Genomic DNA, 26,522 nt, shown 5'->3' with positions numbered 1-26,522 from the left:
TTGGATAGAAAGTGAAACAAAGACAAATGCATCAAAAATCGGACTTTGAGAGCTTGACTAAGCTGTCACTGTGGAAACAGCATTATCAGTGCTAATGGATTACTAATCATTTTAAGTCTCAAGGAGTTCATTTAGGACCAAGCAATCCAGCTTGTTTGCAGGTCAGCAACTGCTTCATACAGTCCACGGCTCACAGACAGTGTTTCTCTGAAATCACAAATACAGGCACGCAGCTGCTTTTCCCACACCTTCGAGTCTGGACCTGGGTCATATTCTGGGGGTGAAGAGTGGATTTTATAACCCATAAAGTTCTAATTCTTTAGTAATTGCTTGTGGTTATCTACTTAAAATAATGTTTCACAGCAAAGATGCTTCAGGCTAGAATTTAAACTTCATGCCATATCAAGTCTAAAAACCTTTTGTATGTGTTATTTTATATAAATGAGAGTTTGAATCCTGAGTGCCATCTTTATCATATCTGGGAGGAATTTGACAGCTAGCTTTCATGTTTGGCAAGCCAGGGATACATGTTAAAATTTGCCAGATACTGGAAGTGGTCCAACATTTGAAACAAGACGGTGTCTTTTCTTAGAGTGGTTTATAGCAGGGACACTGATAAAATTTCAAATCATGAACATTTTTCATCTGTAAATGCTGAATACCTTTGCCTAAAACTGAACATAGAGCATTGCTAAAAGGGCTCTTCTTTTTCTTTGTATTTTGTGGATAATGCTAGGCAGGCTTGGAAGTTTCTTTATTTGTAAATGCCTCAATTAACTCATTAATCCTAAACATCCTTTTTTTTTTCCATAGCAAACTATAATATTTGGCCAAGAAATACAATAGCTGTAGCAAACTTCAGGTACTGCACTCAGAATTTTTCATGCCCATGTATTTTTGCATAAGGTCAATTATTTCCTTTTTAAATATCACTACTAATTGAGCACAAGTATGGAAAATATTATTTAAGTAAGCTGAAAGCAGAGTATGTCAATAGTTCAGATTTTCTTTAGCACGCAGTATTATGGTTGGGGAGCCTGCCAGAAAGGTCTTGTTCTTTAAGAAGTTAAGCTCTCCAAGTTGCTTAGCTCATGGAAATGTCTGTCATAATCTAATTTGGCCTCCTGTGCGTTTCAGGGAAGTTTTGAAAGCCGGGCACCACTCCTTCCCTGAGCTGGTTTGGGGTGGACGTGTTTGTGGCTATAATTAGAACGTGAAATTTGAACTGATAGCGTGGCAAAATGTAATTGAAAATGTGTCAGGGATACTGAAAGGAATAGTGTTAGAGCGAAATGTAAGTGGCCTCCCAACTCAAAGGACTGGAAAAATAAGGAAATTTGCAGATGCTTCGCTGGTTGAAGTTGAGAATATTAATAGAGCCTGAGGAAAATACATTAGGTTTGTAAACATCACATAAAACAATACACTACATCTGTCCGTGGAAAAAAGAAATTTCAGCCTACAGAAATAGTTGATGAGTTTAAATAGACAAAACACCATTACTGAGTTGAATTATCTGCTTTTTCTCTGGCTGTTCTCTTTTGATGTTTATGTTCACTGGGGATTCACTCCTGCTTGGATTTTAGACAGTGGTAAATTCACGTACTCGGCCCTGTAGGGTCAAGGTCTGACTCTGCAGAGCTGTGTTGTTCATTTTGATTAAAGAAACAGCAATGATGATGCTTCTGTAGCCAAACTGACCCGCAGGAAGTTTAAAAACTAAAAATAGCTTTTGGTGACTAAGAATACTCCTCGGGTACTTGAATATGTTTTATACATAATAGGGGAGATATAACAATATCTAAAGGATGAGACACCTTACTATTGTTCAGGCTGATGAAAGTGGAATATTTTGTGTTACAAAAGAAGAGAAAAACAGTCAGGTTTTAGGCTGAACTTCTTGGCAATGATAGGCATCAGGAAGCAAATAATAAAACAATTGTCTTGCTTTCAGCAGGACGTTCTGCTGCATGTAAAGCCTGTGGTGATCCATGTGGTCCTTCCCTGCTGTGGGAAGGGAGCTGAGCTGCAGTACAGGAATATGCCCTGTTTTGTCTCACTGAACTTTCATGTATTGAGAATGAAAACTGAGTGGGAATCTGGTGCTGTGACTGCTTTATTTGTCCTTCATTCTGTGACTGTCACAGAAAAAAAAAAAAGGTGTGGCATTTCATGTAGGATGTGATTATCAGTGGTGGCTGAGGTTTGCTGCTGCCAGCGAGGCTGGGCCAGTCCTTCAGCCTCCTCTGTATCTGTGGTGCTCAGCCCACACGTTGGCAACCGACCATTCCTGCTACAGCTGAGGATAAACCACCAAAAATAAGTTAAAGAATGGACAAGGAGAATTTTTTGTCATTTTAGAAAGAAAAAAATACTCTCCATTATTGCATGGCATCTTCAGAGCATCAGGAAACTTTAATCATTTATCCTTTTGATATCCGTGCTACCACAGCAGCAGTAATACTTAGTACTAGTAGGGCTTTTCCATTACTTTAGGCCTGAGGAATGTTTAGGCTTTAAAAAGTTACGATATTTAAAACATATTTATTCCAAATTTGTGCTGCTTTGCAGCTTTTCTGTGCTGATTGCAAGAGCAGAAGCACAGCTACTCACAGGATTTAAGTGAAAGGTTTGCCTTTTCCAAAGGAAATCACTTTTCGTTTCAGTCTTAGTCAGAATTTGGACATGGTTTTCCCAATGATTTGGGATTAAATACCAACAAAAATCCTCTCTGGCCAGCTCCAATAGTAAGTGCAAAAATAGAGTTGTTAACATGATACATGGTAGCTTTGACAGCAACAACCATTTCCTTTTTGTGTAATATTACAAGAACCAAACGCTGAGTGTTTTGAATGACCTGACACTTTTTTTTACACTTCATAACACTTTTTACACATGAGGTCACCCTACATTCTTGCTTGCTTTAAGGCAGAAAAATATCATTTCCTGACGTGACAATGAAGATAATCAAGTTCTTTACAGTTCTGCCAGGGCTGGTAAGGAGCCCAGATCACATATCAGAACTCTTGGCTTTTTAACCAAACTCAGTGATCAGAGCACAAACCACACTGATTGTGCTCTTTAATCATGAACAGCTCCTTTTGGAGTGGGCTATGAAGCCCGGGGTCCTGATGGGAGGGGGCCAGTCGGGGGTTGTCACTTGGTCTCTGGAAGCAGTGACCCATGTGTGTGTGTTGGGTCAGAGCTCCTGGTTCCCAGAGCTGTCCCTGGGCAGGGGCTGGAGCCCCGGGAGCAGCCGGGCTGGGACAGGCCTGGGGAAGGTGCTGCCTCCATCTCCTGCCCTCAGGCTCCTGCCTTCCCTGTGTCCCTCCTGGATTCTGTGCACGGCACCTTGTGCTAGGATAATTACACTGAGATGGCTGAATATCAGCTCTGCTTCCTCGAGGATCAAAGAGTAAATGACTTTTTGTGCTTTCTTACTCTTTGGTATCTGTATTATTGGGTTTCAGTAAAATTTATATTGAATCGTAGAGAGAAGCCAATTATTTCTTTCTTGTTGTTGTTTTGCAAGAAGCCCTTCTTCTGTTCCTTAGATGCTTCTTGCCAAGGCATGATTCTTTTCTTAAATTAGCGAAATGCTAATTTTAATTGCAAAGTGCAATTAAAAACTACTTTGCATATGTGTGGGGAAGTTCAGGAAAATATTGGGGCTCTTTTACCATGTGCTTGACTGCAATATTTAAACCCGTCATAGCTGGTCCAGCCGTTCTCATGCAATGTTTTCTAAGTCCTGCCATTCAAATCAAAAAAAATCAATCCTAGATTAATATTGGAACAGAAGCAGTTTACAGCTCCTGGGTCATTCTGCAATATCAAGATGACCAGAGCTCTCTGGAATACTTGTGTAGTGACTCTGCATGTCACATGAATTTATCGTTGTGCTTCCTTCATTCTTTTAAAAAAAGATCTCACACCTGCAATCGTTCATTGTAAGTACTTAGCATTATTTTCTGAATAAAACCGGTATTTTTCTCTCATCAGTGAGTGCAGTCTGAGATCAAAGCTGCACAATCTCAGTTACTGGGGCACAATACAACGTGTTGGCAAACATGTTGGAACAATTTCCAGTAATTTTGGCTAAGTCTTAGAGGAAGTGGAAAGTAACACAGATTTACTGAAAGGGCTACGCATTCCCTTACATGATCTGGAAAACAAGACTTCACACCAGAAGGTAATTGCAGTGAGCATCCAATAACAAAACCTGAAATTTAATGTTCTTTTCCCTTCTTGCTGTGGTAAGAAAAAAATTATGCCTTATATTTATTAGTCTCCATTGCAGCTACTATGATTTTGTTCTTAACTAGCTTGTTTATCACAGCACAAATGAGAAATGAAACTCTCTTCATGTTACACAAATTACTTGGTCTCACCAAATGGCGTTTTTTTTCCTCTGAACAACCTCAGAATTAATAAGAATTTGATCTCTGCGATAATACCTTGGAAATCTCTCGGAGAGCCGAGTTAGTTACATTATTTGGAGAAACAACAAATGTTCGCGCTGGAGAATTCGGAGGGCGGAGTCAGCCCTTGTTGATGGAGTTGGGTTTTGGTGCGTCCCCGCAGAGCGATTCCCGCAGTCTTGCCGTGTCCCCGGTTGTTTGCCTGGAGCGGGGCCGGTGTCGCCTCGGCCGCGCCTGCCCCTGCCAACAGCTCGCAGCATTCCCCGGGCACGGAGCAGGAATGTTTTACTATTGTCTTACTGGGCACTGATAAAAGTTCGCAGGCTTTTTATGGTCAGGTCCTCAAAGTGGCACTTGGTGTTTTGGCGATAAGGAGGCAGAGCTCTGGCTGTCGGACCCAGCCTCATTATCTGTGACAGGGAACTGTGCCTTAAATCCCTCCACAATGACAGGAACCCCATCTGGAGTGACGGTTTCCAGAGCCTGAAACGGGAGATACTGAGGCATTTTCCTTCCTCATGAGTCAAAGCAGAGTTAACCCCATTGTTAGCGAAAATGACACACGGTCACCGAGAGGAAGGAGGCATTTTTATATTTAAATCTCTTCCTTTTTAAGTCGGAGGGTAACTTTCAGGCTGTGCTGAGGGGATGAACTGGCAGCATTACACTTAAAAGCTTTCACTGGATTGCTTTAGACTATTGAAAGGAGCTCTGCTGAAACTCCCTTGCTGCAGGACTTGAATTGCCTCTGCGTGTTTACCACGGGAGCTGCACTCCGTGCCTTTCTGCCTTGCCCGTTCTCTGCAGAGCCTCAGTGCCGCTCTGCAGTCGTGTCCCGGGCACCGCGCACGGCCGCCGGCGTTGGGGTTGTGTTTCCAGAGCTCCGTGGGCTGCAGGGGTTAAGTGTAATCCAGATTACACAGCGTTAACATTCTCCCCGCCGCTATCGAAGCGCAGCAGCCTGGCAGGCTGACTTGTTGGGAAGGGCTGCGGGAGGGATGACAGGCTCCGACCTTGAGAGGCCGAGCGGCCGGCCCTTGTATGGCCAAGCGCACTGACGTGTCCAGCCCATTGGTCCGACGGGCGGCTTCGGGCCGTGACAGGTGCCGGACGAGCCTACACCTGTTGGCCCCATGTGCTGATGGAGCGATTACATTCTTGTGGGAGTTCCAGATACTGTGTGGGAGATGTGGAGCAAGCCAGGAAACTTGAGAAGGAATTGCAGCTTATGGTGAACTGTGATATTAAAGAATTTCAGGCGGCGAATTGGATTTTCAATTCCTGCTTTAAAACCGCAGTAGAAATAAGCAGGATTTTGCATGTATATGAATAGCGCGGCAGTTGTGTTTGCTTTTTATTGTACTAAAAAATCAGTTGACAGTAAAAAAAATGCTGGTGAATACTATGAGCTCAAATATTTTGCTTTTTTTAGTCAGAATTTCAGTGCGTTATGGAAATTGCTTCTATAGGAAAACATGGAGACTTTTTATGGTGCTGGAAACATCAGCTTGCAGATTTGTGATCTTTAGGGGTTTTAATGTAAAATTCATGGAATATAGATAATTTCTGACAAAAAGGAAGTACACAACTCCCTCATGCCTGTATAGTCCTACTGCTGCCTTGTGTACAGATAACATATATCTGTTTAAAATTTATTTTGCTTTCTTCTTGAATTTTTTTTTTTGAAACATTAAAGATTTATCCACAGGTAATGTTTTAAATATTGTTTTGTTTTAAATGAGAACTTGCAGAGAAAAGTTTCTGATTGTGTAATAGGGTGAAAAAGAAAAACAAGAAATACAAATATATCTTGTAATTTGGTCACGAGACCTGTAGTTTCACATCCTTTCTTTAATGGCTGGATTGTAGACAAGCTTGCTTTTTTTTTTTTTCCAGGGGATGTTGATGTGAGTTCTCCACCAGAAAACAGGAAGTAGCTCCATAAAGTTAGTCTAAAGGACTCTGAAAAAGCTTATATTTAGCCAACTAAGTCATTTTAGAGAGGGATTATGTAATTCCTTTTTTGCAGTTCTTGTTATTGTGCGAGATGACAGAAGTGCAGGAAGATCCTGCCTTTATCAACTACTGAAACCAAATGTATCAGATTTTAATGTGCTGCAGTTGTTTAGTGGAACAAAAATTTTAGCCACTCTATTTGTCAGTGTAACTGTATGCTCGTTAAAATGTGGATATTAAAATCGGGATGCTAAAATCAATTCATTAAATATCCAGTAAACTGGATTTTAATTACCAATGAACACATGAACTCCTTTGCCACAGGCTTAAACGTCCCCTGTCAGGCACCTTCACTCCATCAGCCATTGTGCAGAAACAATTTTGCATGCAGTGCTGGGGAGGTGAATTGGTTGCAGGGGGAAGTTACCTGTGAGATGGCACCCGGGGGAACCTTTTCTCTTTGTGTACTTTGCCACTATCTTGAAAGACTGATTCTGTCTGTTGCACAGTGACTTTTGTCTGTGAAAGTTTAATGTAGTTTCAGGGGCTCTGAATGATTCAGTAGTGTACAAAACTTCTTGGCAAGTTAGTATGATTTGTATGTGAATTTTCCAATTGTATTTCAGACCTTAAGAAAGAAAGGCCTTAATGGTTGTGAGAGCCCTGATGCTGACGATTACTTTGAGCACAGTCCACTATCGGAGGACAGATTCAGCAAACTAAATGAAGATAGTGATTTTATTTTCAAGCGAGGCCCTGTAAGTACTTTTATTTTATCTCTACTTTTTATTTGTTGATCCTTTTTATTAACTTCATTATTTAGGCTCTGAACAAGAAGGAACACAGAGGGTGCGACAGCCCGGACCCTGACACTTCATATGTGCTCACGCCACATACAGAAGAAAAATATAAAAAAATTAATGAAGAGTTTGATAATATGATGCGGAATCATAAAATCGCAGTGAGTACTAAAGTATGGTTTGTGCTTCTCTTACATGCATGAGAATTTTCATGGTGTTTGCTTACCACTGAAAACCACTTCAGAGGCAAGAGGATGTAATGGCTTGAGAAGGGAAAAATACTCCTGAGGAAAAAGGAGAATGTCATACCTGGTCTTGTTAAAATACATTTTATTGTAAAGAATAAGAATCGTCATCTCTGGCTTTGGTTTTGCACTCCCAGTTTTTCATACCTTTGGAACACAAGACAGCATTTCAAAATTTCAGGAGCCCACTGCATTACCTAATCATACCTAAAATATATTTACCAAGATAAGTTTTTGTTGTGGGATGTAGGATCATTTATTTACATCTTGTAGGTCTTCATCTGTCTGCTGATCAAGATTTTACAGTATGTGACAAGCAGGCAAATAGAATCAGATTAATTTTGTCATCCAAGTAGAATTCATTTTGCCTGAGTCTGGATGTAGAAAGTTATTTAGATATTTAAAATCAAGGCTGCTGCACAATGAGAGCCTCAAAAGGTTGCTCCTGCTGAAATTCCAACTGATACTTCCTTGGACACTGAAAGATATTTGAAGTTTTCTCCCAGTTGCCAACCCAGTGTCCAGCCATAAGTCACTTGGCTCCAGAAATTCATTTTGGGGATAAAAGGAGTGGAAATGTTGAATCTTTTTGATGGAGGTGTTGATGATGACATTTAATTTCCACCTACAAAAACCCGTTAGTGTTGAGTATTACTAAGTATTTTCTAAGAAAACTGATACAGGGCTCTGCCACAGCCTTTGAATATTTTAGGAATGCGAATCTTGCAGTAGTTAAAGGAGATGGACTGGGTGGGTTAATCTGCACAGACCCTGGGGCACTTGAGTAGTGTCTCCAAATGACTGCTGCTATTGGAAATCATTTCATCGTTCAGAGCATAAGAGATCTCTGGGGACTGAACAGCAAACTGACAGTCGTGACACTTAGTATCACTTCTGTTAGAGCTTGATGCTAGAATAAAGCCAATATATTTTGGGTTTTCTTTGTTTTGAAGATGTTGATACCCAACATTTCTGTATTGGGACATCTTCTGGCCTCATCTCTCAGTATATTACAGCTAAATGGGGTTTTGCTCAACAGCTGAAATGTCTGTGCGGACATCAGTGTAAATAAAAAGGGCAACATTATTTTTTAACTCTACAGCTCTGCATTTGTAACTCCAATTTGACCAATTACATTTGTGTTCCCATTACTTGTGGGGCTGTGTAAGAACACAGTTTCTCTTGTCCTGGAGCACTCATTGCTGTCAAAGGATAGGAATGAGGCAAAGCGTGAGGAATTCGGTCGTAACCAAACGAGCACCATAGATGGGCAGAGACAGCCTTGATTGTAAGGTGTGGGGGGAGGCTGTCCCTTATTGGTTCTGTATTGAGAAACCTGCAGAAAAAATGTCCCAGCTGTTACCCCCTAGCAGTGTGCTCAGCCCACTACAGGTATTTCCAGTTCAGTTTGAGCTGCTTTGGCAGCGTGCTGTGTGAAAACACCCTGGTTTTGGTAGATGCTGACTAGTTTCAAGTAGTTTCCCCTGAAAACAAGCAGCAGTGGGGCTTGTCATTGGTTAGATACTGTGAATGATTTGCTAGCTTTGTGTTGTTCTGCTTCATTACTTTTTCCTTCCGTCTGTGCCAAAAATTGATGATTATTCTTAGACTGCTTCAGTAGGGACATTGTTGTTGGCTCTCGCTAGTAAGAGATTTTGTTTCTTGTAGAGAATATGTTCTGCTCTTTTAATTAGTATAGTTATTGTTACATTTCTTGTGTTACCTAACTTGTCATGCAAAAGTATCATTCTAAGTGATTTTTAAGCTACACGTGATGAAATTGCATTTTTTTAAGTGTACTTGCTAGGTCACGTGTGTTGGTCATCTGCCTGTGACCTCTTAATCACAATTATCACCTCTCTATTCTGTCACTAAATACTTCTGCGTTTTTGCCCTTGAATTGTACCTGTCATGGTTTGGTTGCCAGTAATTATGAGAGTTGTGAAAAAAAATTAGTCCCTTTTGTTTCAGAAACCCATCACTGTCAAAGGATAGGAATGAGACAAAGGCCAAAGAAGTTAGTCATGACCAAATGAGTACCATAGATGGGCAGGCAGCTCAGCTTTTGACTCAATAGCTGTTGAATAACAAACATATATACTGCAGAAAAACACTTGCCTTTTAAATAATGCTGTAAAAACTAGAATTCAAAAAATTAAATTTGTAAAAAAAATGGAGTGGTTATTCAAGCAGGGGCTTGGGGAACATGAAATGTTTAAATTTAAATTCTTGAACTTTGTGATTTTCTGAAGATCTGTTTATTTTTTTAGTCTGTTGAAAAACAAAGTCTTAGAGATTAGTAGCAATATATCAGCAAAGTTATTACTAGAAAATGTTATTACTAACTTGTTCTTTTTTGTGTGATAACTTTGTAACATGCATGTTTATGCTTACATTTTGAAGGTACAACAATTCATTGATTTGTAGACATGTTTAGGTCGTCATTGCTTTGTAATAATCCAGATTAACTGTTAATTTTGTTGTATTTATGAGCTTGTGAATTCATATGAGTACTTTGAGTTTTCTCTGTTTGAACCTTACATATTTGAGACGTTTGAGTAATTCTTTGGAACTGTAAATTATGTGATGTATAAGAACTTAACACCGTACTTTACAACAAATGGATGTTTTAAAACTGTATGCTTAATAGAGTTTAAAAACTAACAGAATTAACTTCAATAAAAAGCAACGAACTGCTGTAAGTGGGAATTTTTCTGATGTGCTGCTCCTGCAAACACAGTGAATGCTAACAGCCTTGTCTTGTCCTCGTCTTCTCTCCCGCAGCCCGGCTTGCCTGCCCAGAACTTCTCCATGTCGGTGACGGTCCCGGTGTCCAACCCCAACACTTTAACCTACAGCAACCCCGGGAGCTCCCTGGTGTCCCCATCCCTGGCTGCCAGCTCCTCCCTCACGGACACGACCATGCTGTCCCCTCCCCAGAGCACCCTGCACCGCAACGTGTCCCCGGGGGCGCCGCAGCGACCGCCCAGCGCCGGCAACGCAGGTGAGCTCTGCTGCTGCTGCCCTGCAGCTCTGCTGCTGCTGCTGCTGCCCTGCAGCCCTGCAGCCCTGCTGCCCTGCAGCCCTGTGCCTCACACAGCCCCGGGCATCTTCTGGCAGGACACACTGAACCCTCCCAAGTACAGCTTCTCTGTGCTTCCAGTGCGTTTGCACAGCTGAAGTTTTGTTGTGCAGAATTGCACCAGTCTGTAACGGGGCAAGTCGGTTTAATGCTCTGGCTTATTTTGATCAGGTGGAATGCTGGGGACAACTGATCTCTCAGTGCCAAATGGAGCTGGTACCAGTCCAGTGGGTAAGTGCAATATCGTGTCTTTGTTATAGTCCTGTAGTTTCAGTTTCTCGGTTATTCAAAAGCAATTTTTTATTTTGACTCTTTGGAAAAAGTGGCTGTGGAAGAGCAAAGGTCGTAATTTTTTTAGCTGAACTGTTACTGTCAAGTTTTATAAATTGTTATCAGGCATTTAACTTTTTACTGTTGTGCTCTTTCCACTTCAGTAATATTTGCCTTTTTTATTTTAGTTGTTTGCAGTAGTAGCGTGCTGCTGCTGCTTTTGTGTTTCTCTACAGGTGTAATTACAGCATTCCAAAAACATCTTTTGTTTGCCAAATCTGAACTATTGCATTAAAGACAACTCAGCTCAGTTCTCAACCTCAGTATTTGCAGGACCTGGATGTTTGATGCTGGTTGTGGTGCCAATCAGAATGAAGCAAATACAGACTGTATTGTTTGTATTGCCATGTGTATCTTGCTAATCATTTTCTAGCAATTACATGAAGAAAGCAATAAATCTGGAAACTGATAGCTAAGGATCTGTCTTAGCTTTGGACGATGATCAGAATTTCTTTTGAAAACAAATCAAGATCTTGCCAAAAATCAAATCCACAGTATTTTTTGGCCTTCAGTAAAAATATATGATAGCACTTCTTCATTTCAATATTTTGTCTCCCCTTAACAAAATTTATCACTCTGATAGAGGGGCAGGCAGCCACTGAAATGTGTCGTGCCACAGAGAGACAAAATAAATGACAGCTCACCCACTTTGGTCACGTTCCCCCTGAGCCACTGGAAGTCGTGCTGGCTGAAGGTCACTTCTGCAAACACACCTAACTCCCTTTGGGAAGTGTTCATAGCACAGAATTAGAGAAGCAACTGTTGACCTTTCAGTGTTTGCCCACTGGCTACTTAATGTGGCAGCTGGGAAAAAGTTCTTTGAACATCAAGTCAGGCAATTGAATTGATGAATAAAAAATGCTGTAACTCTCCAAGGCTGAAAGCACAGGATTGACTTTCCACTCTTTATCCATTCCTTGGCTATGTACAGCAAAGATATGAAATATTAAAGAGTGGTTTCCACCAGGTAAGCAAGATTTTAAATGGAGGAAACTTCCTCAGTTGAAAAAAGATGACTGTTTTTAGAAACTGTAGAGGTCAGATGTTGATTTCCACAGAATTTTTCAAGTCAGACTAAATAAGTTTATTATCAGGCTGTTTCAGGCCTCTTTTCCCAGATCAGGCTTTATTAAGAACAGCTTCAGATTTAAGACTCCTTCCTTCAATAAGCAAATAAAACAGTGGTTACAGTCCTTGCTGTGGGGTGTCAGACTCTAGAAATGCCCAGTTACAGCAGCTTGGGGAACATATTTAATGCAGTAAAATGTTTGCCTCCTTGCATTTATTAATAGTTTATGTAAAAAGTCAAAATGCATCACTTATCTCTTACTTTGCAGAACATCACACCCAAGATGTTATACATATACCCACTCACTTCTAGAAAGGTTTGTCATGCAAGTGAGAGTTGTGACTGTACAAGAACCAGGGAATAGCTTTAAGTACCTCTAGTGAAACTCAAATACCTGGTTAACACCAGAATGCAAAATCAGAGGGGTACCTGGAGTTGTCAGGGCTCCACTTGCTCTAAGTTATGGCATAAAAACTTCGTAACTACTGACAGGTGCACAGGAACCTTCTCAGTTACAAGCACAATCAAGAAATCATGTGTAACCAGATTGACTAAATCTGCTGTCAACTTGAGCTTGACAGCTGCCGAAATGTATCTCATGTTAATTATGTCTGCAGACAATAATGGTTTTAGTTTCTTGCTGCATTTATTGTAGAATTCACTTTTTAAAAAAATCTATTTTCTTCTTTTAGCTTCCAGGTATTTTTTTTAAACTTCTCAGGAAAGGAGAATTCTCCTATGGATGTAGTGAAAGGTCACGTGCCAAATTTGCAGCTCACAGTGTATAGGAGTGATGTCAGAGGTAAAGATGGAGTATTGGTATAGCCATATCCCCAGATATTCTCTTATAAATAAATAAAGGAAAAACCCATCTTCTTCAATATTACAAAGTTCTTGTGCATCTGAGATTTTGTTCTCATTTCCTTGAAAGACACTTACATGCCTTTATCTCTTAGTAACAAGCAAGTAAAGGTTATCTTGCTTATTTGGGACCCAGTTCAAACAAAGATGTTGCATAAAATGGCTCATATTGAGTTCACACGAGTCTTTTTCTCAAGTCCTGTGTAACTTGATTGGAATGGAAATGATTTGCCTTAGCAGTCAATCTGCCAACTTAACAGTTTTTCTGTGGAAAATAACTTTGAGTAAAAATATCTGCGTGTTGTAGCAAAGATTGGTAGGTGGTTTTTTATATCCAGAACAGAAAATTTTGTGATCACTTTATAATACTGAGAGCTTACTTCACATGCAGCTGTCATAACTCTGAAAAAGCATTTTCATTTTGTAATATTTTTAAAATTCTACCCACCACATAAAAAACATTTGCTGAAAATTTTTACTTGGCAAATATACCAGTTTTGAGTAGGAAAAAATGTCCAGCATTATAATGGAGTTTGCTCTAGAGCTAATTTATTTTCTCTGTTAATTAGATGAAACGTTTCTGAGCTAGAACATTGATGATCTTGTTGCCCCTGGTCAGTGTTAAATTTGTGATGGGCATCAAATGTGCTGCAGGAGTCTCATATCCCCAGGATGTGGAGAACACTTGGGGCAGAGCAGAGCCTCACGTGCCCTGAGATGCAGGGAAGAGTTTCTTTGGTGTAGGGATGGATGATGACATTGCAGTTTGCCACGGGTTCCGCTTTGGTGTCATCCCATGAATCATCCACAGGTTGCCAGTGAAATGCACTTGCAGTGACCTTGTGCCATCCTTGAGAATCAGAAAAGCTCAGAAATACCATCACAGTTCCCCAGTCTCTACTTTTTCTTCCACACCTTTCACGTGTGGCATTGAGCCAGAACCATGCCAAGGACCTGAGCTGGTTTTCATTGCCAAGGCTGCGTCAAAACCATAAACCTTGAGGCCTCAGTTCTTCCCACTCCCAGGGGATTCTCAAGAAATTTTTGGCAGTGGAGGCTGTTTATGATTTCACAAAGACACAGTGTTTTCTGTCTGTACATTTCTGTGTCAGTGAAATAGCCCTCCTGGTCAATAATGCAGATTATGGACAGTTAATATTTTAGAAAAAAAAAAGAAAAAGAAACTATCTTTCCTCTTAAATTTTTACCATCAGGAGAATGGATAAAAAAGGCCTGGTCTGCTTGGGTGCTGAATTTCTCCTCTTTGTTCTAGAGCTGTGTCTTCTTTAATGTCCTCACTAATCTTCAGGTTCTGAGAATGTGAAGTAACCTCAGGAATACTGATTTTCTTTGGAACAGAACTGAAGGGTTGTTCTGCTGGAAAAGCCGTGTCCTGTGAGCTGTTGGATCTCTAAGAGTCAGTCTAGATTATGTGTGGTCTTTTATCCTGGCCCGAGGATGGATTTTGCAGAGGTGCCACTGAAAGCTTGCACACACCTGTAAACTGCTTGGAGTTGCCAGAAAGGGATCAAGACAGAACTGTGAACAGCCACACCTGGAAATGTTTCCCTTTGTCTGGAGGGTTTGGCTGATGGGGAGAGCTTTTTGTGTGTGAGGATAAAAGAATCTCTGAGCTTGGTTTTGCACAGGTCTGAATCTGCTGCAATTTGGAGTGTACCAGAGGCGTCAATAACAGAAGGGCTCTCTGTGCACACCTTTCTAGTCACGTTTGGTTTGTGAAATGAGAGACACCCCAGCAGGAGTGACTCCTGAAAAACACTTCTTGCCGTTTCAGGCAAATGTTGTGCATTGATGCTATCGGCCTCTTCCCTAGAAGAAGGGAAGAGAAAACTGAAAGAAAGCAGTTTTCTTCAGCCTCTGCCCCCCTCTGACATTTACATCATGCCCCCTTGCCAGCCTGTTAACCTGCATCAGCTACAAGCCTTGCCCTGTGGGAAGGGACCACCTTAGGAAAGCAGCTGTAAATAAACCCTGAGCATGTTCCTACTTCAGGCTGTGCGCTCCTGGTGCTGTTTCAGGTCTGTGCTTCCTCTTCAGTGTGACAGGATCAGTCCCGGGTAGTCTTTCCCTAGTCAGAGCTCCCTGCTTCCCAGCTGTGTGCAGAGGGATCTGACTTCAGGATGTTTGTTCACCTGCTGCTAAATGCAGCACACAGAGGTTCCTGCTGGGCTGTCAGCAGAGCCAAGGCACCGAGCCTTGCCTTGCTCTGATTTTGAGAGGACACAGGTCAACACAACAGTCAGGGCTCACCTTCTCCAGGGGCGGGGCTGAGGGATCCCTGAGGAACACGAGTGCAGCTTACTGACTGCTGCAGCTTCCAGGCTCTCCGGAGGAAAAAGGAGTTGTGGGAGTGGGCTGCAGAGCAGCTGTTCACAGGGTGTGAGCTGAGCCCTTTTCCTTTGCTGGACATTGTCAGCACATAACAAAGGCTCATCCAGCCATCGCTCTCTGATTAAATCAGCTCACAAGAAATGACTGCCTGAAATCAGCATAAAAAACATGCTGGGAAGGAGAAGGAAAGTATTCGATTTTTTTTTTTTTTTAACTGTAGCTCTTTCTCCTTGGAAACCACCCATCTGCATGACATGAGGTCAGTTCAGCCCCTGAACTACCCTTAGGTTTCAGTTGAAACCTGTGTGTGTTTGTTATCTTGCCAAAATTGCTGATTTACTGAGGGATACATGACAATTCTGGTTAGAATTTGCCATACAGAAAACAAATTATTAATCTCCAGCTGGGGTAAAGTAAGTTTTAATATTTACATAATGTTCCCTTGCCCAGGATGCACTGCCACATCCCAGGTTCTTGGAAACGTACCATTTCTGTCCTCTTTTCTTTGCCACTCTTTACATTGATTTTGTATAGACACAGAAGTCAGCAAGTTTAGGAGGTAAACTGATGCAATTAACTGTAATCTGTTTAATTGACAAAAGATCTAAAAGACATCCAGTTGCTATTGGTGATGTTTCACTCACATACAAGAGCAAGATGCTTTTATTTAGGCTTGCTGTTGCGTTCTGGATAATAACCACCCCTTTAAATTCTAAATATCCTTGAAAATTCTTTCTCCTTTTATGTAGCTGTAGGCAAAAGAAAATTTCCAACAACCTGGGAAATGAGCTCTTTTTAAAGTTCTGTAACATGACTAAGCATTCCCTTGACATTTAGTCATGTGTATTTCTTTTTTGCTGCCTTTTAATATCTAAAGTAGTGCCTTAGAAGCATAAATCTTACATGTTAGACATGTTTCAAGACCTTATGTTACGGTCAAAGGTATATTTTAATTCTAATTATAGTATTATCTGACATATTGATTTGTAAAGATCAGTAGAAATACATTTATCTCAGATTCCTTGAGATATTACAGTAAAGTCTTTCCAAAGCTAACACAGAACTGGAGCCTTTTGAAACCATGGTAGAATCAGCAGTGATTGCTGTGCAGAGCTGAAAATGGTAGGAATGGCATATGCTGTTTTTAATTTCCACTTAAATCTGTCACACTAAATCCCAAAGTAAACAAATTGAGCAACTAATGCACACAGAAATGCTATTGTTGGTTTTGCTTGCAATATGTCCTCCTGCCCAAGGTTCTTCATGTAAATGTTTTCCCTCAGTAGATCTTATCTGGCCTCCTGATGCCTTGTGAACCAATGGCTTGTTGCAAACACAATTCTCAGTTTGCTTCTGATTGTGTGACGTCTGTTGGATTTTATGATGTCACTGGAGACATAAATATTTATTTACTACAATCTTTATTTTTGCTTAATTTTGCATGGCTTAGCTGCTTGCCCACAATTATTCCAGAACTGTGTATAACTGTTCAGTTTTTCTCCAAAATGAACCACCACCAAAAAAAAAAAAACCACCCCACACCCAAAAGATTAATGGCATCAATGCCTGTAATTTATTTCTTGAGTAGCAATAAGTACATGGAGTACTTTCCAGCCACGTGTGTTCATTGTTTCAGCTGATGTGATTTATATAGTGAAATATGAGTCTGGCTCATGTAATTGAATGCTGTGTCTTGAGCTGCAGGACAGTAAATGAGATTAAGCTGTATTATGTCTCTGAAGGCAGAATATCCAGTTGGTGTCATGGGTGGGTTGTAACATTTCACTTCAGAAAAGAAGTTGCTTCAAAAGTAAACACTTTCTGACTAAACAAGAAGTAGGCTAATGTACGTTGGCACGGTTTTTTATCATAGAATCTAATTAAATTATGATTCATATAATTGAGAGCTTATATTTGCATTGGTGTCTGTTTTCCAAAGGACTGTTTTGAACATGCTTTCACGTCTGTTTTAAGGAATTAGAGTTAAATAAAACTCTTCCTTCGGAAATAAAAACGGTTGTATTTTTACACACATGTAGGATTTTACATTCTGTTTCCATTTCCAGTTTGAAAACGTCTTTAGACATAAAGTATTGTCTCTGGGGAAGATCCATAGTGGGTAGGGTAGAAACAATTTCTGTATTATATGAAATAGTAAGTAGAATTTATGGGGTTGTTAAGGCCTCGGTTTGGCAAAGGGCTGTGTAGTTGCATCATCCTGTACTCATTATCTTTTTCTGGCTCCTGACCTTGCTCTAAGAAATACCACACGTTCAGTTATCCTTTCACTCTTAACTGGTAATTTGATTTTCTTATTAGATTATTAAAAGGGAAAAGGCTTGAAGTTTCATACTAAAAATGAATATTCTTTGCTCTTATTGCAGCCCCAGCATATGATCCTTCAGATGATCGATAGAGACACTCCAGTGTTTGCTCAGTGCCAGCTCTTTATCACTAAGGGCTGCTATTGGATTCCTACCCATAGCATTGCACACTTAGGATATTTTTCATTACTGTTTCTCCCATTTTTAAGATATTCTAAACACTCCTTTTGAGAAGTGCTCAGCCTTTTGTCAGAAGAAATGCTTTGACTCTGCCCTGCTGCCGCCTGATACTGCACAGAGCAGGCGGTGGCAGAGAGTTTGTTGGTTTTGACAGCACCACAAAAAGCATGAAATGTTTCTGAAGGATTGGCAGAGCCTTGGAATAAGGGTTCAGGAAATGACTGGCTTGGGTGTGGAGGAGAGACACTGTCCAGATTTAACACACGGGCTACTGAAATACTTGAACCAGAGGACAGGAAATGGTATCATAGGATGGCCCAAAGTGCTGGACAGAACCCCATTGTTTGTACAGAGTGGGATTGTTGTGCAGCTTAAACTGCTCACAGCTCACAGCCCTGCCATGGAAAGGTGACACTGACAGCCCTAGTGAGTAATAAAATGCTATTTATTATTGCATTAAAGGCCAGACTTTACTTCCATTATAACAGTAAGTTCTTTAAATGTGCGGGCATTTTTGCTGAAAATGGGAGGTGCCATAACAAATTTTCAGATATAATTTGGTGAAAATTATGCCATTTTCTGATACTTTTCCTCTGTAGCGTCTTTGCAAATCCATTTAATTTGTACCCTGTCCATTGTGTAGGATGTCTCTCAGTCTCTGCAGGCTGGCTGTAACTCCTGCTGCACTCATTTATAATGGACAGGAATTGATGCATAACTGTGCTAACAAAATCAGGATTCCACGAAAACCAGCCTCTGTTTCAGGAACCTTAAGGGTAGCACAGAACTAAATTTCTCCTTTTGGCTTGTTGGTTTTTCCATGTGACCCAACTGTGGAGAGTTTTCTCCTACCAGTCAAGAGTATATTTAGCTCTAGTGTGTATTCTCAGCTCCAGCCCAACTTTTCAACCACTCCACCTAAATTTTATCACTAACCTAAAAGCATCTGAGTAAATTCTGCTGTTTTCTGCTGAGGAAAGAAGATCCTTTAATCACAGAATGAGTTTTTGCTGTGGTTTTTAATACAGAAGGAAGAATGCTGACATTAAAAACTTTGCTTTCTGCTGTGTTCCTTCTTTCCCCCATAAGTTCTGAGTTAAAAGTCATATTCCCATACCTCCTATGCAAATGCTTCAGGAAAATACTAAATTAGAATGACTCCTCCTTGCTCTGTTAACCTTGGAAAACTCAAGGGACATATCAGATCATCCATGTATGGTCAGGCTCTTGGCACAGGGGGAAATCCACATAATGAGTAAAGCCAGAGGAGGCTTCCTTGCAGCATCCTGGTGAATTCCCATCGAGGTTCTCAGTGTGCCCTGGCTGAGTATTTTGGTTACACCAGCACCTCCGTGGAGCTTTGTGCCCTTGCTGAGACATGTTGCTGTTCTTCCTTCTTGCTGTGCTTTTAAAGGCATTAAAAATGTTGCTAAAGAAGGTAGAAAGTGACACTGACAACTTTCTTATTTTAATTGCTTTTAGATTAATATGTATTTAATGCAATAAAATTGGATTGGGCATAGGGGCCTATTCAAATTAGAATAATAATGCAAAATTCATGCCAGCGTGGCGCTATGGGCGATTAGGAGAGAATTTCCCACACAGTGAACTTTGTCTCATAGACTTTTCCCTGATTGTGCCTATAAAAGCTGCTTTCAGACCCGTAGTGTTAGTGCAAACAGAATCTTACTATGAATTGTGTTTATTTATACACACACACACAGGTTCTGTAGGGTGAACTATGGGGTTCCCTGTTGCAAAATTATCCTTAACAAATTTTTTTCTGTTTGCAGCTGAATAAGGTTTGTGTATTTTGGGAATTGTTGCTATAAATATGATTCTGTGATTGGAATGTGGCTTTAATTTTTTTTCTGAGAAATATATTTTGGTTAACATGATTGGTGTTTCTGTAGAATACTGGGCACTTGACTGATTTAGTGCCTTGGTGCTGTTTCCTGGTCTGTTCTGAGTGTAAGGCTGAGGCCTCTACCTTGAGCATATTCAGCTTTTGGAGATTTCAGTGCTGAATCCTGGACCTGTAGGCTTTGGTTTGTCCAATGCCTCTTAAAATGAGTACCAGGAGTAAGATAAAAACTTTGTTAAATAAACCTATGGGCATAAATGATGTGTATATCTGGAATGAATTTTAAGGGACAGGATTTGTTCCCCTCATTGTTGATAAATATAATAATCAGTAAATATTAATACTGAAATTAGTCTTGGAGGTATATGAAGAATAAATTCTAGAAACAGAGACTTGAAGAGCTGATTTTTTGTTCTCACAGGAACAATTCAGTGTAGTCCATGCTCTCTGTGGGGGTGGGAACCAAGTGAGGTTGTGCAAAACCCTCACTTTTCTGCAGGCTCAGCCTGGAGGAGCTTCAAAGGGCAAACTAAACACAACGGATGTTATTAGAAATAGTTCTTTGGCAATTTGCTCTTCTCAGCATTTAAGCTGCCACAGCTTGCCCTTGAAGTGCTATTCCCTTTCCATATTGATCCTCTGGTCAGAGTGGTTTGTGTTTGTTCGATGGTTCAATACTCAGCCCCTTGTGGGAAGTTTGTTATCGGAAGTTTTACAAAATAAATATTTCATAACTGGTACATGAGCACCAAAATTTTGTATTGCCCTTCTCCTCAGCCTTACGGTCCGTTGGTTGTTCCTCTTTCAGGAAATGGGTTTGTGAATTCTCGAGCTTCACCAAGTCTACTTGGTACCAGTGGTGGTGGGAATGGCCTAGGCAAAGTGATGCCTACAAAGTCCCCACCTCCACCAGGAGGAGGAAACCTTGGCATGAACAACCGCAAACCCGACCTCCGTGTCGTCATCCCACCCTCCAGCAAGGGCATGATGCCACCACTGGTGAGTTAAAGTATTTATTCTGGGTCTGGCTTCGTGGAAATGGACTGTTCTGCCCACACACACAGGGAGAAACTGTCTCACCTGCTTACCACAGGGTACAGGAGTAGAGGGGTGTTCTGAAATACCACCGATGAAAATCAGAAGTACAAATTGTGACCTGGGGAGAAGTTCGGCTTGGGAGGAGTTTTTACAGCTGTAAAACAGCAGCCTGACCTAAATGTGGTGAGAGCACAATCATAGACAGGGTGGGGGACTTTGGTGTTTTGATCTGACATCGCTCTGACTTGGTACTGAGAACTCCAGTGGTTTGGAGGATGTGGGTTTTAAAAAGGGCTATCCATTATTCTGTGGAGGAATGGCTGATCTTATTGGTGATGTGAGCTCTATTAATGTGCCCTAAAGCACATTTTGTACCTGTTTTTTCCTGGGTCGTAATGGCTGTGGGATGTGAAGTGCAGCTTCTGCGGTGAGGAAGGGCTGAAGCAGCACTGGTGTGATGTGGCACCGTGGAGCGTGACCTTGGCTGTCCTCTGGGGCCTCTCAAAGGGCTCTGGGGTGCTCTGCAGGGCTGCTCTGCACTGGGGCATCTGGGCACCAGTGTTTGTCCAGCCAGCCCGGGAATAGCACACGAGTTTCGTGTCAGCCATGAGGCAACCACGGCCTCCAGCCCAGAACAGGTCTTGCAGGAAGTGTTACACTGTTTTTCCTTTAATTTACTTGGCCAAATCCTTTGGTCTTAGTCTTTTGCTGCCATGTAGAAATTTTCAGTGTCTCTGTGGATGTTTTCTGTGTATGGAAGAATGGGCCATAACCAGGAGGAGCAGGATATAAACAACACAAGTACTCTCTGTATAATTCCTATTTGTCTTTAAGCTACCACAAGAGCTTACATTTGTTGCTGGTACTCATGATGAATAATACCAAATTAATCCAAGTAACAAAAGCTATAATTAGCCTCAGAGTAATGATTCTTTTTTTAAAAAAAAGGTTTTTCTAGGAATACTGAAGTATAGGAGAGATAGGAAGTACACTGGCTGATCATTACAGTGACAATTACATATTTAATTAGAAACAGAAGCAATAATGCAGTTCTGATGTTAATGGTGCACAGCACCTATTTATTGTTGTGTTGTGAAGAACAACATCATATTCAGCTTTGGGTTTGTGTTTCTGGAGGAGTGAGCAGATTTCAGAGTAGATGCTGGCTGGATGGTTGTACGAGAAAAGTACTAAAGTACTTTATTGCTGAGCTGGTTTATTGGATCAGTGCAGGCAGAGACTGCACATCCACGTGTGCTGCCGTGTCCTTGGGGTCACCAAGCTCCTGCTGCACCAATTTCCCCAAGCCAGTGTTCCCTCAGCACAGCAGCTCTGATGTGACACGAATTTCATGAAGAATTACATTTCTAGTGGTGTTATCTACAGAATCAGGTGGCAAATCCACATTATTAATTAAAATGAATCAAAATCCTGAAGCACAAACGTGACTTTTTCTTTCATTTGAAAGCAATGCTATTTTTAGTAACTGTGTTATCCCTCTTGTTTGCTGAGTACAGTCGGAGGAGGATGAATTGGAGTTGGTGAGTTTGGGCCGCTGTTTGCTGAGAGACAGCAAGATGCTGGAAATGTCTTTCACTACAGCTTTTTAACTATAGTTTCATTACATATTTTAAATAATTCCAGTGTTCCCTTGGTAGCAGACAAAAATACATTTGTTTTATCAAACTCAAAACCCGACCAATTCAAGTTGAAAACGCATCCAAAGTCAGTGCTTGCCATTTGTAAACTTCTATTTTTTTTTCCTGAAAATGTTTCTGTTTTTCTTGGAGGGAACATTGGAAAAGAGCCTTACAAAGTAACTGTCCATGTGTATAGGATTTGTACTGCCTTCTATATGAAATACAAATAATCACTTCCCATCCCCTAAATTATTGGAATATTTTTAGAAAGTGGCTTCACTTGTGAAGTTCTTCAGATTGTAACACCAGCCCTGTGTTACTTCTCTTCCTTTCAAGGAGGTGACATCATTGCTGGTGAGGTCACCTTTTTGGAGGTTAGAATTATTTCATCCTGCGTGAGATTATCAAACCACAGGGGTGTTCCCTGTTTACCAAAAGGAACAGAGAATTGCAAATGAATAATTCTGCCTTTTTTTCCAGTGGAAAGATATTCTGCTTTTAAAAGGAAACTCTTGGCATTTGTGTGTTTTCTATTTTTTTTTCCCCCAAAGGTTTTAACATTTGGCATTCTGTCTGGAAAATTAACGTAAGGCTAAAATAATTCATAACTTATTTTTAGAACAAATTTCAAATTGTTTGGCTACTGTGGCACAAACCAGGCAGAAGATGCTGTGTCATAATCACAGAGAAATAAATCGACCTATTGCAGACCTTGACTTGTTGAACATGGACCTGTTGCTAATATGAGGCTCTAATTGCATGAAAGCATGGAAAATGTAGTGATTTAGATACATTTCTTGATGAATGCATGCTGCTGGTTGATTTTTACCTTAAACACGAGAAACAGATTTAAAAAGTATGGGGAAATCGTTTTCGAAATTCAGGATTGAACTTTTTAAGCGTTATTGGGATGTCTTGCTCATTGAGCACGTAAAGAGCTCTCCCACTTTCCTCTGGCCTTCAGAGAGCAGTGTCTGGTTTTCAGTGCCAGAAGGAAATCTCAGTGTAAAAGCACCTAATGAGATGCGATTGGAGTTGGAGCTGGGATGAGCTGGAGTCGGGATGGAGCCGGGCTGCGGGCCCTGTCCCGGGGGATTCCGCAGCTGGGGCGGGCGGATGGCGCTGTGCTGGATCCCGTGTGCGGCGTGGGCCATCTAGTGACTGCTCCGGAAACCGGGAGCGGCTCCGGCAGGGGCGGCACACAAAGGAGAGGTGCAGAGCCTGCCTCAAACCTGCCTCAAACCTGCCAAAGAAACGCCAGCTACACCTGCAGGCTTCTGTCTGATGCTAATTCCCGTGTTGGGAGGCAGCCCCAAATCCCATCTGTGAGCGCTGGCTCCGTGTGGTTGGAGCTGAGCACTGAATATGAAAAGCAGCTACCAACGGTAGTGGAGCATGAAATAAAGATACTGAGTTCATCCTACTACATTTGCACCAGGTAAAAAGATTTGAAAAAAAAGAGATCCTGAAATTCATCGTGAATCTCTAAGGACAACAAATATTGGGCTCATCTAAATATTGCTTAGTGTGTTTGTATGGCTGAGTGTTCCAAGAGTTATATTCAGAAAGAATTTACCTCAGAAAACCACCTTTATTAGCCACTCAAGAAAAAAAAAATATCCCATAAGGAAATCCTTTGGTCTGGATTGTTTCCCAGTATATTCCTCTTTACTTTTCCATTATGCAGTAATCCCAACTTTATGGGCAGCCATCCAAGAAAGCTTTGGAGAAAGGTCAATTCCTGACAGACACAAAAATCTGCTCTAATAACATCTCTTTATGCCAGATAAACTTGGTCTAGGGGAGATTTTCAGAAGTACGTAAGTGATTTAAAGGGATCAATTACAGTGAATCAGAGGGACTTTCTCTGGGAATTGGAGCTTTGAAACCTGGGAGCTCTGAAGCAGAGAGGGCCCATCTGCCAATGTGTGTGTGTGGCAACAAATGCCAAAGAGCCCCCAAATCCTTGGGAGGCTCCAAGGTGGGAATTCCAGAGCAGCAGGACACAGGAGAGATCAGAAGCTGGCAGCCAGTGACAGCTGGGGCTAATTTTAATATGGGAGCTGTGATATATATTTCTTTCTTTAAATGGGAAAGATACAAGATTGATAACCCTCAATTCATCTTCATAAATTTAAGCTCAAAATTGAACACATCCCCATTTCTGTACCTGCTCATTCTGATATTTTTAAGGGAATGATGCATTTTTAATGCTGCTCATTCTCTCAAGATTAGAGTGGAGAAAAATGTTAAGTGCTGCAGATCCTGAAATACCTGTGTCTGAAATAAGGAAAAGGAGTAGTAACTTCAGTCTTGTAAAGTTATGAAATGGATCCCTACCAAAGAGATGAGAAACTGCTCCTTTTGAAGCAAGTATTTTTTCAGAGATAGAAGTTTGCTTTAAAAAAAACCGTATTACCAGCAGATTGAAACCCAGCTCCTTGTAGAAATACAGGGTGTGGAGACGGCTGCTCTTTCTAAGAATTCTGCAGATAAAAGTAAATATCTGTTCTTGAAAAATAAAACCTTAGCATTTTCTGTTCTTGACACTCTTTGTCATGGCCAAATGGTGTTGAACCTCCTATTTTTCAGGAAGATTTGCAGTTGCCACTGTGGAGAGCAGAACGTTCTGTGGCAGCAGCTTTGCTGTCTGGTGCTGTTCACCACAGTGTTTAATTAATTTTCTAACCAGCAAATTTGGTTAGAGCTTATTTTGAGTGATCTGTTTGCTGCAGATGTTCATTCCAGTATATGGGAAAGAAAGACTCTTATTAAAAAGCCAAATTGTGCCCACAGTTAAATTATCTGAGACAATCTAGTTTAGCTATTTTCCCATTTTCCCTGTCAGAACAGCACCATTGCTCTTTGTGAACTCCAGTGTCATTTGCTTGGAAACATTTCTGCATTATAACAAGTGCTCTCTCAGTTTCTCAGGAACCATGGGAACAGCAAGATTATTTTATCACTGAAGTCTTATCAACACAAATTTATTTAGAAGATCTCTGTGTTCCTTTCAGGACAGGTGTAGTCAGCACAGTGTCAAAACTGGCAGCTGAGATTTGGAAAATTGGATAAACAACTGTGAAGTGGGAGAATCTCTTCTGGTGGAACTGCACCTCACCATCTGCACTAAAACCTCTTTAAAAATAAGACTCAAAACTCTTAATCACTTAAGAACTTTTGAGAATTGTTGTGTGTATCCCTAAGAAATTGCATTTATTTTTGTGTGTCCTACAACGCTAACAGCTGTTGAAATCTGCATGCTTGGGAAGTGGCCCAGTGAGCCTTCAATTAATTTTTCATTTCAGTTTGCCAAGATCGTTTTGGTTGTGTTGAAATACTTTAGCTTTTTTAGAAAACCAATCCTGACAAAAAGGATGTGTTCCTAACCCAAAGGTGCAGCAGAGCAGCACGCTGGAATGCCATGCTCTGTGACACTGGCACTGCATTCCCCGTTGCTGTCCCTGGTCTCACGAGGTTTGTCGTTTCCATCCCTTGCAGAACACGCAGAGGATAAGCAGTTCTCAGTCCACGCAGCCCCTGGCCACCCCCGTGGTGTCGGTGACGACTCCGAGCCTGCCCCCGCAGGGCCTGGTCTACTCGGCCATGCCCACTGCCTACAACACTGGTAAGGGGTGGGCTCTGCGCTGGGACCGCCCTCGGGCCGGGAGTTCACACCTCTGTGACTTCTGTGACTGACTTCTCCTCCTCTTACTCATCAAAACCGGGCCTGTAGCGATCCCACGGGGAACTGGAGTGTCTCACCTTTAGGCGATAGCTGATCCTTCAGTACTTCTGTTCTTCTGATACTTTCGTTGTCTGCAGGACCTTCAAATTACTCTTTATCCAAGCTGGGTGTGATGTAAAGCATTTGGTAATGTAAAAGTGATGAGTGGTTTGCTGGTTGGGAAAGCAGTTGGTGAAAGTCAAGTAATAAGTGATGGAACATGAGGCAATGGCAGCCTCGGGTTGCACAAGGGGAGGTTTAGGTTGGATATTGGGGAAAATATCTTCACCAAAAGGGTTGTCCAACAACCAGGGCAGTGGTGGATGGGGTTTCATACATCTTCTCCCCTCTTAGCTTTGGAAGTCTTGACTGCAGTTTTTAGTTTACCAGCCAAGCACCTCACATGCTCTTGTGTGTTTCTGTGTGAACGGGCCCATGAGCTGGCAGTGCCCCCAGCCCCTCTGTGTGCCCTGGCTGGTGCTGCAGGAGGACTGTGCACCCACGGTGCAGGGGCTGTCCTGGGGCCCTGCACTCCTCACAGCCCTCGTGTATCTACCGTACAGATCGCACCAACACAGCCAGGGGCTGGATTTGCCCTGCAGCACCAGCCCAGGGGTTGATGCAAACACAGTG

General features: G+C 41.4%; 1 protein-coding gene across 8 annotated transcripts in view; it reads left to right on the top strand.

Moving 5' to 3' along the window:
* Nucleotides 1-26,522, top strand: part of MEF2A (myocyte enhancer factor 2A) — an 81,163-nt gene that overhangs the window by 47,563 nt on the left and 7,078 nt on the right. For 2 of the 8 annotated variants that reach the window (XM_066328255.1, XM_066328256.1), the window contains exons 4-9: nucleotides 7,201-7,350; nucleotides 10,207-10,426; nucleotides 10,676-10,735; nucleotides 20,293-20,483; nucleotides 22,040-22,063; nucleotides 25,664-25,790. In XM_066328255.1, the coding sequence (XP_066184352.1) occupies nucleotides 7,201-7,350; nucleotides 10,207-10,426; nucleotides 10,676-10,735; nucleotides 20,293-20,483; nucleotides 22,040-22,063; nucleotides 25,664-25,790 (772 nt within the window). Of the gene's footprint in view, nucleotides 1-7,003; nucleotides 7,136-7,200; nucleotides 7,351-10,206; nucleotides 10,427-10,675; nucleotides 10,736-20,292; nucleotides 20,484-22,039; nucleotides 22,064-25,663; nucleotides 25,791-26,522 lie in introns of all 8 variants that reach the window. The other 6 variants (XM_066328262.1, XM_066328258.1, XM_066328257.1 and 3 more) reach the window with 6 other exon arrangements.

Source organism: Sylvia atricapilla, chromosome 13 (genome assembly GCF_009819655.1).
Source record: "Sylvia atricapilla isolate bSylAtr1 chromosome 13, bSylAtr1.pri, whole genome shotgun sequence".
Classification (NCBI taxonomy): domain Eukaryota; kingdom Metazoa; phylum Chordata; class Aves; order Passeriformes; family Sylviidae; genus Sylvia; species Sylvia atricapilla.
The sequence above is the reverse complement of the archived record's forward strand: the minus strand, read 5'-3'. Positions and strand labels throughout refer to the sequence as shown.